Here is a 15,205-nt window from a genome sequence, read left to right on the forward strand (position 1 = left end):
AACCTTCCTCGTTTTGCTGGATGATCAATCATACTGCTATTGGCAGGTTTTTCACCTCTTCGTGTCCTGGTTTTGATTGGAATAGAGTTAGTTTTTCTTTCTAAAGAAAGAAAAGAGCTGGAAGAACTCATATTTTGGATTAACATGGGATTTGTTATGAGAAGAATATTCATAGTGCACTGATGTTTATAGTTGGTGCCTGTCCTGGTTTTAGCTGGGACAGTGTTAGCTCTTCTTTTTAGCAGCTAGAAGAGCTCCATGTTTTGGTTTTACTCAGAGGCTCGCTCTGAGAAGTTGATAGCAAGTTGATGTTTGTGGTTGGATGTGAAACTCCAAGGACTTTTCAGTGTGCCGGAGTGCAGAAGCACGGCGGGATAAGGGGGGAGCATAGTTGGGACAAGGGGGACACGATTCCCCTTGTGATTTGTGGTGGAACTTAAGATTGAGGGCCAAACTGGCCAATTAGTATTCCATATCATGCAGCGTCATGCCCAGTATAAAAGTGAGGGTCAGCCGGACGGAAGGGCTTTTGCACTTTGGCTCTTTCGCCGCTTTTGCTCTTTTGCGCTTGCTGCGCTTTTGCTCTGTTGCCTTTTTTTTCTCTCTCCCAGTACTCCCACTCTCGGAGTACTATCTCTCTCTCTCTGCACCTCTCTATTTCGGGGCCTCGCATTCGTCCGGGATTGCAGCTTCGGGACGAGACGGGCTTCGCATACGAGGGGGTGGTGAGCATCTACACTGTGTATTAAATCATCTGTATTAAATTGTTCTTATCTCAACTCACGGGTTTCCTGTTTCTCCTTTAATTCTCTCCCTCATTCCTGGGGGTGGGGGAGGGTGAGTGACCGGCTGTGTGTGGGGTTTGGCCTAACCCACAACAGTGCCGAGACCTCAAGGACCTTCCGGCTTCCCTTGTTTTGCCGGTGTGCAGGAGCACGACAGGCTTGGGAGGAGCACGGCCGGGGTAAAGGGCCCACAACTCCTTTTATGATTTGAATTTAGATTTAGGATTGAGTGCCAAGTTGGCCAATGGAGTATTCCAGATCATGCAATGTCATGCCTGGAATGTAGATGAGGGTTGAATGGAAAGTTGTGTTCTTACATCTCACCTTCAATGTCTTCTCATAACTCCAAAATGTGAGTACTTTCTTTTCAAGGCAGTTCTGCTTGTATTTTTCTCCCATTTTCTATTTTTTTTTTTGTTCTGTTGTATTAATAGTTTCATGGTGTACTGGTGTACTCTGCTAGGTTTGTAAATTCAGTGGTGTCTTTCTGTACGCATCTTTCATATTTAACCCATCATTAAAAATAATTATTTTTAATAGTTAAGCCCCTAAATACACATATTTCATTTAACAACCAGAACTAATGCCTCCTTTTCAGATATTTTGCAAGATTGAGGGCAAGACATGAGTAGACAAACCAAAGGAGCGATTAAAAGAGATTCATGAGTAATAAATTCATTTGAAAGTCTATTTCTGTTTCCTCCCTAAGGTATTCAATAGATACAGTTTTGACATCAATTTTGAAAAATTTGGCTACAGTAGTTTTTGAAGAAGTGGATAAGTATGCTATTGACCACTTTAATGTGCGTTCAAATGTATTAGAACTCATCTAAATAGTTTCTTGTTGAAGTTTGCATAGTTTAGTACAAATCAACAGCAACTGTTTTATCATTTTTGGCTCTATTATATGAAACCTGACATGATGTACAGTGTAAATTACAAACACTGTCAGACTGGACAGATAATTCATTTTGGGTAAAAACAAGCTGGTATTGTGGTTTATGGCATTGTATATAGTTTCCTTAAACTGTACTACTCTTACTAGTTTAAAAATGCAAATATGTACATCTCAGGATGTAGGCTTTGGAGATGAACAGTTGTAGCTTCATTTTTTAAAATGTTTGTAGCAAATCAGGTTTCAAAGTTGTTTAGTATTTGAAATGTATCTGGAATCCTGAAAAATATTTTGATGTAAAATAATATTAAATGTTTGTATAAAGCAGATACAAAATAGGCAAAAAGATTAGGTTACATTGTTCGGAATATGTTTTCTTAACAGCTGCAATTTATATCTGCTCACTTTCTATGTAAGAGGTGAGTTTTCTAGTGGGAAAATAACATACACTCTCTGAGATCTTCCTGATGCTGACTTTTCTATAAGAAAAACACGTGTAGTTGATGGCTATGAAGTACTAAATATGAGAGGAAGAGCTGAGTGCAGTTCTGTTTTTATTCTGTAGTATTAGCAAATATAAAGTTGAAATGTATGCAGAGAGCTCTGTGTCGGCTCAGACTTTGTTAAATATTTATGCATATTTCACATAAGTCCCAAGTAACACACTGTAGCATTGTGAACTGCTTGGACTCCTATGAGAATGGGAACTGAAGGATATACAAGTCAACATCAGAGTACAGTATGTTGCTATATGTTATGCTATTCCATATGCTATACTGGGAAAGCTTATAGAGTAAGTAGTATAGTACATGGTATATACTGGCAAACTCTTCTACTGGAAATGCATCTTACTTTTGTAAGGATTTTGTTTAATAACTACTTGCAGTGTTCTAGACACTCTCATGTGTATTTGTGCTGGTTTTCACCACCTAGCCAGATGAAGTCAATCACTTCCTGAGAATTCAAGCAAAACTCTCTCCTACCATCAGCCAGAAGCCTGGTTGGTTTTTTAGCACCGTATTGGCCAATTACACAATTATGCAAAGAACTGAAACAAGACTAGTAAGAGGACTAAATACCATGTAAGTCCTTTTGGAAATTCTGTTAAAGTCTCTCTCTGTTTACCTATTTAAAAACAGGGAAGTCTTTTCAACTACTTGTGGTGGAACATACTGTTTCTGTGGAGGAGCCTATTTAGTCATTCAGACTTCTATGATTTCAAGGAAGAACGTGCATCTTTGACCCAGCAATGAGCGTGTTAGCTGTGATGCAGAGTGCTTTGGCCTCTGGAGTACAGGAAAGTACTGTGGTCTAACACATGGCAATTTTCTCTGTTGTATACCAAATAATAGTAAGGAACTTGTGCAAAGGTGCCCACACATGAATAACTCAACTGGGAAAAAGTTATCCAAAAATGTCTTGTGTGGGTCATCATGTTTCTTCAAATTGGCTTTCATAGTGTTCAGTACAATCTTGATGAAATCTCTGCTTCGGTGTGAGGATTGGTGAAATATTAATAAACCCCATGTGGACTTTTGAACGGAGAATCCTTGGGAGGTTCTATGAATTGCTGTTGGCATGGACCTCATTCAAGATGTTAGGTTATATTAGGCACTTCATGTTACTTTGAAATGCTGGAGGAAATATCTTAGTTTGACTCATTAGAAATAGCATTGGTAGCAGATGAACAAGAGAAAATACAGTGGAAAAGCTAATTGTGCAAGTTTTTGATTTCTTGTAGGCATGCAGTGCAGGCTGAGCAAGGTCTTCCAACTCTGGCAAAAGGTTTTGCCATTGAGCTGCGTAGCTGAGTGCAAACTTGGTATTTGATCTGTGTTCATGACTATCAGGCAGTCTCTGGAGAATTTCAGTCTATATGCTGAAAGATAACTGTCCTTCATGAGCGGCCGATCTTGAAATGGATTGTCTAGGCAGTGCTGCCAAGACTCTGATTCAGTCAGTCCCTGCCTAATGAACTGAAGGCCACCTTCCTAATAATAAAGAGGAAACAAGCCGTCTGGATTTTATCCAGCTTTGGATTTTTAGGCTGGTGTTCTGAACACTGATTTGTGTTAGGTGGTGGATCACTCAAAAGTCGTTCCTCCATAAATCTGGTAGATTGGAGGGGAATTTCTTCCATTTTTGGTTTGTTGCATGTGAGGAAATCTCAATATTCATGTCTCTCTGATTGCCAGATCTTTTGCCGGAGCATATGTACTTTTATTCCAGTTTGGGTAGCATTTGTAATGTAAATGCTCTATGTCTGATATAGTAATAACACAGAATATCAAGGTATCAGGCATTCTGTGTATTAATTTGCCTAATTATGCCTAGATAAAGTTTCAGTTTAGTGACCTTGTCAGGCATAGACATTTCTCAGATGCCTTCTTTTTGATGGTGTCATGGGAAATGATAGCCCCAGTGATCATGCTTTGTTCCAAATTAGCCTATATTTAAACTTGAATTTAGGAATTTAAACTCCTTGAAATAGTTCCAGAGTTTTGTACAAATGGTGTATCTCAGCAGTGGAGCCAGTTGGTATTGCCTTATTATATCATGCGTGGAATCAGATAAATTTTATCTCATCTCATTGTGTGCTCAGAGAGAGGAGAAAGTTGATGTTCTTTTTCTGGGTTGTTCTTCAGTCCTTATGTTTACTTACAACTCTTCAATCTCATCTTCCATGTAGTCCAGTCAAAATCAGTTCTAGAAATAATAATGGACTTGTTATTGTTCATAGCTACCATCACATAGGTTTGCTAGTTATGAAATTGGGATTTTGATCTCTTTTTAATTGGGATTGGCTCTCTTGCTAGTTCACCCTGCAGTGGTAGGAACTGGTGAGATGTTAAAAAATGGGTTTCTGTATCAGAAACTTTAGAGGTCCAGTAGTATTTATAGTCTAGTTTGAAGCCACCACTAGGGAAGTGACATTCTTGCTGTATGAGGGGATGGGCATAGCTGTCGTCATCGGGGAAGTTTGTAGGGATGTATGGCGTGCTGATGTAGCTACAGTGGCTAGAGATGGTCTGTTTTCATGCTCCAGCCTGGTAGTCATGCCAGCAAAACTGTAGTCTTGATGTTCCCTGGATGGAATGAAGATACGTTTCCACAGATCTTTTTCTCTTTTAAAATTCTTTGTAATACACTTTATGACTTGGGAGTTCTGTGGTTTGCAAAAGGTACACACTTACTGATTGTTTTTCCTGCCATGTTTTGAGTGTAATACATTATTTTATAATTATGTATGAATTTTCGTTCATTTAATTATTGATAGCTTCTTATTTCCTGATACATCAAGGGAGTAGATAGAGCATGACTAATGTTTTTTTGTGATCTTAAAATTACTAGATGTATGTTAATTTTCATTTTAGAATTCATTCATATCTGAAATGACCGTATTTCTTGTTTTGAATATAAAACGATATTTACTAGCTGAAATCCAGAAAATTGGCTTAACTTGGAGTGATGAGTTAGAAATCATAAAAGCTTACCTCTTCTTGCTGACAAAGCAATCCACCTAGAGTTATATCTGCAGTTTTCAGTGCATGTGTATATTAATAATGCACTGCCTTTTGACAGTTCAGATTTTTTCCTACAAATATTTCGCATTGATGAATTTAGGCTTGTTTGGGGAATTATATGTGAAGCATAACCCTCAGTTGGAAAAACTGAATAAAAATACTTTCACTTAGCTGAGCTTTGCAACCGGTGGAGAAATATGTAGTGTTTGTGTCACTGTTTTTTAATGCTGTAATTATGCATGGGATGAAATAGGTCTCTAAGAACAGTATTAGGACTGCTTTTTGAGCAATGATGTGAGTATTGAATCCAGCTGTGACACGGAGCAAAATGTGGCAGGGCATTTGAGCGTGATAGTCACCATGCACTGTGTACCATCAGGAACGTGGAATGAACTGGAGAGGTAGAAAAACAAAATACCGAAACACTATGAGTATTGCAGCCACCAGCAGTGAAATGGTTCAGAATAATTCATAGATTCATAGATTCATAGATTTCTAGGTTGGAAAAGACCTTAGAGATCATCGAGTCCAACCATCCCTAATCCCCATTGTTGTTTGTGGTGCCAGTCAAGCCTTAGACAAAAGCAATGAGGACCACAGACTGTCTCCCTGGAATAGACAAAAAGAATAAAGATGATGTGCTATTGCATGAGCAACCTGTCATCATCATCAGATGATGAATTTCTTTGTTTTCCAAGAAATGTGGACTAAATGGAGAAGTGGGGAAACCAGTCTTGCAGCTTGTTATAACTATCAGGACTCATCTCAAGAGGGATAGGGTTTATCTCAGCCAGTGTGGTGGGTTAGGCCGCTCCGGCAACTATACCCTACACAGTCCCCTCTCACCCTCCCCGACCCCCAGGGATGAGGGAGAGAATCAACGAGGAAAAAGAAAAGAGACCCGAGGGTTGAGATAAGAACAATTTACTGCTACCACTACCAATATATATATATATATACACAGATATGTACAAGGATAAACATATGCAAACGAGTGATGTAGAGTGTAATTGCTCACCACCCCTTGACCGAGGCCTGTCTCGTTACGAAGCTGCAATCCCAAAATAGATGAAACTCGATACCATGATCCCGAACGAACAGGAGGCCCCGAGACAGAGAGCGAGAGAGAGAGAGAAAGAAAACACTCTGAGAGCCCGAAAGTGAGAGTCGCAGAAGGGCAAAAGCCCTTCTTTCCGGCTGACCCTCACTTTTATACTGGGCATGATGCTGCATGATATGGAATACTAATTGGCCAGTTTGGCCCTCAATCTTAAAATTCAGGTACAAATCGTAAGGAAAGTCATGGACCCCTTGGCCTGGCTAGCTCAGTCGGTAGAGCAATGGGACTCTTAATGCCAGGGTTGTGGGTTTGAGCCCCACGTTGGGCACCAAAAAAGACTATCGTGGGTTAGGCCGATCCAGCAACTAAACCCCACGCAGCTCTCCCACTCCAGTAAAATGGAGTCACATTTTAAATTAATCTCACCTTCATCTGGACCTGTAATACAGGTCAGATGAATCACTTCATAAATGTTTGTCTCCATTTACTGTAACTGGAATCTAGATGACTTCTGCAGATATGGATGTCTGCATAAGAGGCATCTTACTTAGTTTTAGATGTTTTATGTCGTTGCGATTCTCATGTGCCAAACCATCAGTGTTCATGTCATGAATTTCAGTGGACCATAGTAATGTCAGAAACCGTATTTCAAGAACAGAAGTAAAATGTGTCAAGTTTTTCCACGAGACATCCAGTGCTACACACTCAGAAATTAGTATGTTACTAGACTATAAAGTCTGCAGGACAGACTACTGAAATAAGCAAGGAAGGAAAGGAAATTCCATATTTAAAACACAAAGCCACAGCGTTGGTATAATATTTGTGAATCAAATGAAAGATGCATCCATCTGTGATTATGGCAAAAAGATAAGCTAAGGCAAAATAAGTACAGAATTGTAAACAGAAGAGTAAGTTTCTCATCACAGATGATAAGAATAAATAACTTTAAGGTCTGGGCACATAGGCAGTAGCCAGGAGAAACTGCAGTTCTTAATAGATTGTCCATAATCAGTGATAAAGAAGAACAGAGATGAGTGAAGTTAGAGCAGAGCCACCAGATGACACAGAAGACCTCAGGAACATACTCTCTGTCTGGACTGATGCTGCTTTAGGCTACATCAAAGGGACTGATAAGATGATTCAGGATGGGCATGGATGAGGCTAAATTCAGTTTCTTTTGTGTGGTCTGGAAGACTGTTCAGCGTTCAGCTAGGCTTTCTGAGAGCAGTCAGTTCTGGGATAACAACATCAAAACTATTAAATTAAATTCTTGGTTTGTATCATTTTTTTCATATAGATGTTTTGTCAGAGGTAGCGACAGGATGTAACTGTTCCTCGGGTTGGGACAGACTCTTCACACACCCAGCAGCACACTGTACTGTAATACGGGTTCGTTGACTCCCATGTACACATACATGCACTAGGGCAGGGAGGCCAATACCAGCTGAAACAAAGTAGTGATTTACGTTGTGATGGGTTATGGTGCTTACTTGGCATGTTATTATTGTTCTTATTTAAACAAAATCCCCTAAAGTTTATTTCAGATGAGACTGAAATAACTATAGTGCCATAAAACAGTCAGTAGGAACTTTTTTGTTTATGTAGAGGTAAAATATTGTAGCTGTTCAACATGCAGGCTTCCTTTTGTGAGCATTTGTAATTATTTGGGATCAAATCCAGTTCCTAGTAAAGTTGGTAGGAATCTTTCAGTCAGTTCCAGAGGGACTTCTATCAAATTTCTTCAAGTTTTTGAAGATGCCAAGTTTTATGTAAAGTTGACATTTTAGTGTTTGCTAGGTGCCTGATATGGTGAAGATGAAGATTTCCTTTGGGACTCTGCATAATATGTGCAATGATATGCTTTGCCATGACGTCACCTTAACTGGATGGGGTAATGATGAGGTTAGTGGGTCTGCCTGGTCACTACTTTAGAAGTTGTTTCTATAATTGTCGGGGGAGTTTCTGGCTGCTACATGGGCTAAACAGAAAGCACCTGTGCCTCATCAAGACAGGTGCTGGGTCACGTGATCTCCGGCTGACCAACGTGACTCAGCACCTGTCTTGATGAGGCACAGGTGCTTTCTGTTTAGCCCATGTAGCAGCCAGAAACTCCCCGACATATAATAATATAAAAAATGCAGGGAATAAACTAGAGGACCTGAAATCTTAATCCATAAGTGACAGTGTGACTGAACTAGCATAGCAAAGACATGGTGGGAGGACAGGGAGCTGTTGCTGTTGTATATTGGGTTCAGACACTTGTGCTGTGACCCACCTGTAGAGGGAGTTGGACGTGCTGATGCTCTGTGGGTAATACTAAAAGGGGAAAAGCTCACAGGCTCCATCATTATGCAGGCATTACACAGACTACCAAACAGATCAGGTAGGTGGAGAATTTTATTGGCACAGTACAGGGGATGGTGATGATAGGAGATTTTAATTAAAGTCATCTGTTGGAAAACAATAAAGGAGAATACCAACTGCCTGACATTTTTTGCCATGCACTTATGACCAAATTTTGAGACTGTGGGAAAAGCAATCTAAGGGGAAAGTATTCTATTTGATACTGACTCTAAGGCATAAACTGTTCAAAAATAGAGAGAGAAAAGGCAGCTTGTGTGAGAATGACCATGGGATGACAGAGCTCACAGATTTCAGGAAGAGAAAGAAGTTGAGTAAAAGAATCAGAAAAACAGGATTCAAGGAGGATGAGAGGACTGTGGACATAATCTCTTTGGAAAGGAGTCTGGAGAAAAAGAAGTTAAAGGAATTGGTTGTTCCTCAAAGAAAAAATACAAATAGAAAAAATGCAAATTGAGACAGCATAGGAGAAGGACAAAACTGAAGACAGTTTGGGTTCCACCCCTCGCCTCTGCGAATTCCATATTTAGGCACAACTTCAGTTACAGAAAGAGAACACAGTATCGCAACAACATTGAAGAAGAAGAAGAACACACATTTTACAAACAATCCACCCCTTGTCCCTTCACCAGTCACAACAATCAAAGTTTCCCAAGGTCCTTCTGTTTTTCAGCACTGTGAAGTCCATGTTTTGCCCGTTACCTCTCCCAATCACTATTCTTATCTCGAATTCCTCGAGCCCCACATTGGGCGCCAAAAAGACTGTCGTGGTTTTAGGCTGATCCAGCAACTAAAACTCACACAGTCTCTCCTTCTCCAGTAAAGTAGAGAGGAGAGAAAAAAAAACGAAAGGGACTGAGGGTTGAGACAAGAACAGAGGGAGCACTCACGAACCTGGTCCTGGGCAACACAGACAGGGCTTTTCTCAAAGCAAAACAGTTTATTAATGATTACTTAGAAGGACAAAGGGAAAACAAAACCGATTACTCGAGAGGACAGAAAGAAACAAAATCAGATCTTAAAACCGACACCTTCCCCCGCCCTTTCCTTTTCCTCCTGGCTCTACCTCCTCCCCCCAGCAGCACAGGGGGCAGGGACTGGGGGAGTGCAGGTCAGTTCATTCCGTGCTGTTACTGCTGCCTCTTTCTTAAAGGAGAAGGAGTCCTTACACCCTTTTCCCCTGCTCCAATGGATCCCCTACCCACGAGGAAAAATCCACAAACTTCTCCAGTGTGAGTCCAGCCCACTGGAAACAATCCTTCCCCACAGATTGCTCCGGTGTGGGCTTTACCACAGTCTCGGGTACTTAGGGAGCTGTAGCCACTCGCTCCGGCATGGGTCGTCACGCAGACTCCAGATGCCTCTCTGCCTTGTCGTTCATCCCAACACGACCATCCTCAGGCTCAGGCATCTTCTCCCCACGGGCTGCGAGTGGGTCTCTGCTCCACCGAGGCCGTCCTGGTGGCAGGGGGGCCGCCTGCCATCTCACCATCAGCCGCAGGGGAAACTCGGCTCCGGCACACCTCCTCCCGCTCCATCCTCACTGACCTGCTGTCGATGTGGCTGTTTCTCTCAGATCTCAGTCCTCTCCAGGTGAACTCAGCCCAGTGGGCACCCCGGGAGTGGTGTGCCCCCGAGTTCCCCAGCTGGCTCCGCCGCCGCCATTCTCCGTGGGCGGCGCCGGCCCGACGCAGGCAGCTGCCCGGCCGGGAGCCAGGGAGCGGGGGCAGTGCCCTCCTCCCTTCTCTCCTCGATCCTGGGCAAAGCACCTTTTTGGGTTCCTTTGTCCTGACTTAAATAGGGCAATTTGCAGAGGCGCCCTATTGGCTCAACCCCGAGGGGGATGGCAGTCTGATCTGGTGGCCAGAACTAAGCCTAACCCGGTTCCAAAAGCGGGGAGGTCGCAGGGAGCAAAACCCCTCTCCTGCCACCAGAACCACCCCCCCCTCCACATCAAACCATGACAAAGCATATTAAAATTAATCTGTCTAAAATATAAGTGCTGTATTTATATCAAGCACAAGAAGGAACTGTGTAGAAAATTAAAGCTGGTTTGGATTATTTAGAACAAGTGCAAAAGAATAGCAAAAGATGTAGAGAAAAAACAATAATCAAAGAAGCCAAAGCCAAAAAATGTGAACAAGAAAAGACTATATACAAGAAAGAACATGAGGAGTAACAGAAATTGTTCTGGAAGTATATTTCTGGTAAGAGCATGTTCCAGGAAAGTGTTGCTCTACTGCTTAACAGAAGCACATCAGTCTTCACTAGTGGTATTAACAGCATACGGGAAACAGCCTAGAATAGAGAAAAGACAAATCAGAAGGTACCTAACGTGTGAGGTGTTCCCACGTTAGCTGTCCCTGAGACACGCTATACTTGGAAACTGGAAGAATTGGCTAAATCAGTCTCAGCCCTGTTAGCAATTGCCATAGAGAATCTGAAGAAAGAAAATGAGAGTGCGTGAAAAAAAAAAAACAGAAAAAAGAGAGATTAAAACTTGTGGATAAATGAAAAGGAGCAGATGTCCTACATTTTCACTTCAAGAAATTTCTGGATGCTGTCTTACAAGACTCCCCTATAAACAAGCTAGGAAACATCAAGCAGTGTCTTAATGTAAGTTTCATGGGATATAGCTGCAAAACTGGTTGGATAAGGTAACCCCCAAACAGCTACTGCTCTTTCACTGCCATGTGTGTATTCCACAAGAGTTTATTTTAGACACTATTCTGTTTTTTTCAGTAACAATCTGCATTATGTATCAGAGGTACACTTATTAAATTTGCAGTTGTTACAAAGTTGAGAATGGATCGGAAGGATGCCAGAGAACAGGATTAGAATTGAAAATGACCATGACACATTGGAGAAATGGCTTGGCAAATAAGATAATGTTTAATAGGCGAAAGTCCATGGTACTACACTTGGGCACAATAGCCATATACAGTATACAGGACAGCTGGTTAAGCAGTGAGTTTTGAAAATGATATGCAAGTCATGAATGTTACATGAGTAAACATAATCAAGCTGTTGTGAAAAAGGTATGTATGGATGAAAAAGACGTACAGTCTGCAAAATGTATGGAGTAATTAATCTTTTGTACTCAGTATTTTGGTCAGCTCAAATAGTGGGTCCAGTTTTGAGCATCACACTTCAATAAGGATAGGGCTAATTGGGGGGAGTTCAGAAAATGGCAATGAGCATAGTTACAGAACTGAAAAAGATGACTTGTACGGAAAAAAATTGAAGAACCAGAATTATTTACCCTAAAAAGTAAAAGATAGGTAGAAGAGAAAAGTTTTCAAGCATTAAAGGAAAAAAAAGAAAAGCCACATGAAAAAATTAAGCAAGCAAAACCAAAAGCACCCCAACCCAAACCGAAAAGCCCCAAACCACCTTGAACTTTCACAGATGAAGGGAATGATCTTATCTCTGCATCCAGTATGGATAACTTAAGTCTAACAAGAAAGAGTTAGTTTAGACATCAGAAAAAGAAATTCTGATAGTAAGGCAAGATCATTTAGAGCAGATTAGGTGAGAAATTTATAAGTATATTAGAGGTCTTTTAAAATACAGAAAACATGTCAAAAAATGATACAAGTGTAGCTTTGTTTCACTGGCAGTTTCGAGATGACCTGCTATGGACCTTATCAGTGGTATCTTCTGTGATTCTGAGTATGTTACATTACTGCATATTACTACTGTGCCACACAGTGCATTTTCTGTTCTGTAAAACTTGTGAAAGATTATTGTGCTTTGAATTAAGATTATACTTTTTTTTTTCTTTTAATTTCAGTGTGTGCAGAAGCTTACAATCCTGATGAGGAAGAGGACGACGCAGAATCTAGGGTATTTAATGCTTTGAGTCAAACACTTATTTTTTCGGTTCTCGGGCATTAAATTTAGGAAGAAAAATGTAACCAGCATTACCATTCATTTCCAAAAGCATCCTTATTATAATATATTTTAATAAGATCCTGGGGTTTTATGTTAAAGGAACATTTAAAAATTCTCTGTAATAGTCACCTGTGTAGGACCTGATGTGAGTATTATTCTAAGTTACTACACCTTTGACATGTGGTCTGTTAAGGAAACGTTTTTGTGCAATTATATTTGCCAAGAGAGCGCATGCTCCTAAAAGTACTTATTTGATGTCCTCATAATCTTGCATTAGTTTCCTCAATATTATAGTATTTTTCATAAGGCAGAAAAAAGGTAAATTATAAAATCACTAAGATTTTCAGATGTACAGTGCAATAACTAATGAACTATATTTCTTTTACTTATGTCACACTTTTAAAGGCATTCACTTAGCTTTTGATATGAAATAGCATAAATATGACTTTTAAGACAAATTTAAATGTTTGTATTTTACCTAATTTCTGGCTTCTAAAACTGCCAAAAAGGTTATCCTGTAGTATCACAGCTTTGAAACCTAGCATACCTTTTTAAACATATGAGTTGAATGAACAACTTGATCGATACTCACCTTGACCCAGATATCAGTAATTTAGAATCATAGAATGGGTTAGGGCTGGAAGGGACCTTCAAAGGTCATCTAGTCCAACCCCCCTGCAAGGAACAGGGATATCTCCAACTAGATCAGGTTGCTCAGGGCCTTGTCCAACCTGGCCTTGAACGTCTCCAGGGATGGAGCATCCACCACCTCTCTGGGCAACCTGTTCCAGTGTTCTACCACTCTCATAGTAAAAAATTTTTTCCTAATATCCAACCTGAACCTACCTCCCTCTATTTTAAAACCATTACCCCTTGTCCTATCATAACTGGCCCTCCTGAACAGCCTCTCCCCATCTTTCCTGTAGGAAGTCTCTTTAGTAAGTCTCTGGCTCGCTTGGATAGTGCCAAGTCTGCTTTTTACTCTATGAGACTTCTGATATAAATTTAACACAGGTACTATTTCACAAAATGTTCTGTGGGAAGTAGTCATGGCAAATGGCTAAACGTAACAGTGGTGCTCTTTATAAAACATGCATGCTCCAAATATGATTAGAGAGTAGTAGAGTAATGTTTGTGCAGCAATAGTTGAGATAAAGGTATCCAGAGTGGCTTGCAGAAATGAACTGGATTCTACAAATTTAAAGATGATGTTAGCTTAAATACAGCTGTACTTCGTTTGCTGATGCTATGGTGATGTAATGTTACCATTGAGTGTTTGTTCACATCCTGAAGGTTTTGAAATTAAAGTGTTATGAAGCATGGCCAAAATATTGTGTAAAATTCTTAGCTAAATTAGCGTAGTCCTTCAGCTAGTGCTATATGATAACCACTTTAAGGGTTTTTCTATTATATCCCTCAGATTATTCATCCTAAAACAGATGATCAAAGAAACAGACTGCAGGAGGCATGCAAGGACATTCTTCTTTTTAAGAACCTAGATCCGGTAAGAGATTCTTGGTAATGAACAATGTTTAGCAGTGCTGCTAAGAATTCATTCTCTTGAACTTTTGAACAGAAGTTTACAGATTTGACGTTTGTAAACTCTTATGCATGCTTTCTTGACCATTTTTTGAACTCCAGAAATACCATTTTTGTAACTGATTCGTCATGTATAGATAAAGCCTTTTGTTCACCACCATGAATGGTAGTCTTGGAGTACATTATTGTGAATATATACATTAATATGATTGCAAAGCATTGTGTTTTCTTATTTTAAATCTTCTTGCTGTACATTGATGTATATAAACCTATCAGTCAACTGGAAGGTTTGTTTCTACCAGTTACTTTTTACCATCCAAAAGTGTGCTGAGTGCTCCATCAAAACCTAAAATTACCCCAAAGCCTACAGTTTAGCTATAGATGTAATTGAACAAGCAAGTTATGAAATAGAGGGAAAGAAAAGGGCACTAGTGAGGTGTTTACACTGTTATTTCACGTAATACAGATACCGTAAAAATGCTACAGATAATTTTCTTCTGTACAGATGATTTCCTTCTATTGCTTGTAAAAACAATTACGGGCTTTTAAGAGAGCTTAAATGCAGTGAATGAGTGGTCTGGATCAGACAAAGGTGATGATGCTACAAAAAGCACAGAATTGTTTAAGGGAAAAGGCGAGTGTATCAATGAAAACATGCATACTGAGGTTGGGATGACTCACAGCACACCACATGCTTTCTCAAGAGAATTCATTTAGTGCTGTCAGGGGAGGGAGCATGGGGGAAAGGGAAATAATTATGTAGAGTTTTAAGTATGAGAACAAAAAGTTTTAAATTTGATTCAAGAGGGAGCTAATGGAAGGACCAGCCTGCAGCTCTGTTGGGAAGTCAGGTGCTGTTACAGAGAACGCAGGTTAATTTGTGCTGCAGGTTTCCATCTCCTGCTTTTGTCTGCACAAAGGCTGAGGCCTGACCCTGGGGACCTGCTCCCAGAGAGGCTCTGAGGAGCAGTGAGCCACAGTCCCCCAGCTTTGCAGAACCCTGCAGTTAGAGCTGGAGGAGGGCATCAAGAGTCTCAGTGTAGGTGGTAATATGTGTGCATTCTTGGGACACTAGGGATCCTGACACAGAATTTTCTAACTCACTCCTTTATGCTGTCTAATGGGTAGTTAATTAGCTTTTCCACTA

The 15,205-nt window shown here is 40.4% G+C and overlaps 1 protein-coding gene and 1 non-coding gene across 6 annotated transcripts in view; both read left to right on the top strand.

Annotated features, from left to right (window-relative positions):
* Positions 1-15,205, top strand: part of PRKAR2B (protein kinase cAMP-dependent type II regulatory subunit beta) — a 93,252-nt gene that overhangs the window by 58,710 nt on the left and 19,337 nt on the right. For all 5 annotated transcript variants that reach the window (XM_086610002.1, XM_086610004.1, XM_086610005.1 and 2 more), the window contains 2 exons: positions 12,419-12,471; positions 13,940-14,023. In XM_086610002.1, the coding sequence (XP_086466128.1) occupies positions 12,419-12,471; positions 13,940-14,023 (137 nt within the window). The remainder of the gene's footprint in view (positions 1-12,418; positions 12,472-13,939; positions 14,024-15,205) is intronic.
* Positions 6,519-6,592, top strand: TRNAK-CUU (transfer RNA lysine (anticodon CUU)). Its single transcript has one exon. It is a non-coding gene; the product is annotated as a tRNA-Lys (tRNA).

The sequence above is a fragment of the Tauraco erythrolophus genome, chromosome 4 (genome assembly GCF_009769465.1).
Source record: "Tauraco erythrolophus isolate bTauEry1 chromosome 4, bTauEry1.pri, whole genome shotgun sequence".
Lineage (NCBI taxonomy): Eukaryota > Metazoa > Chordata > Aves > Musophagiformes > Musophagidae > Tauraco > Tauraco erythrolophus.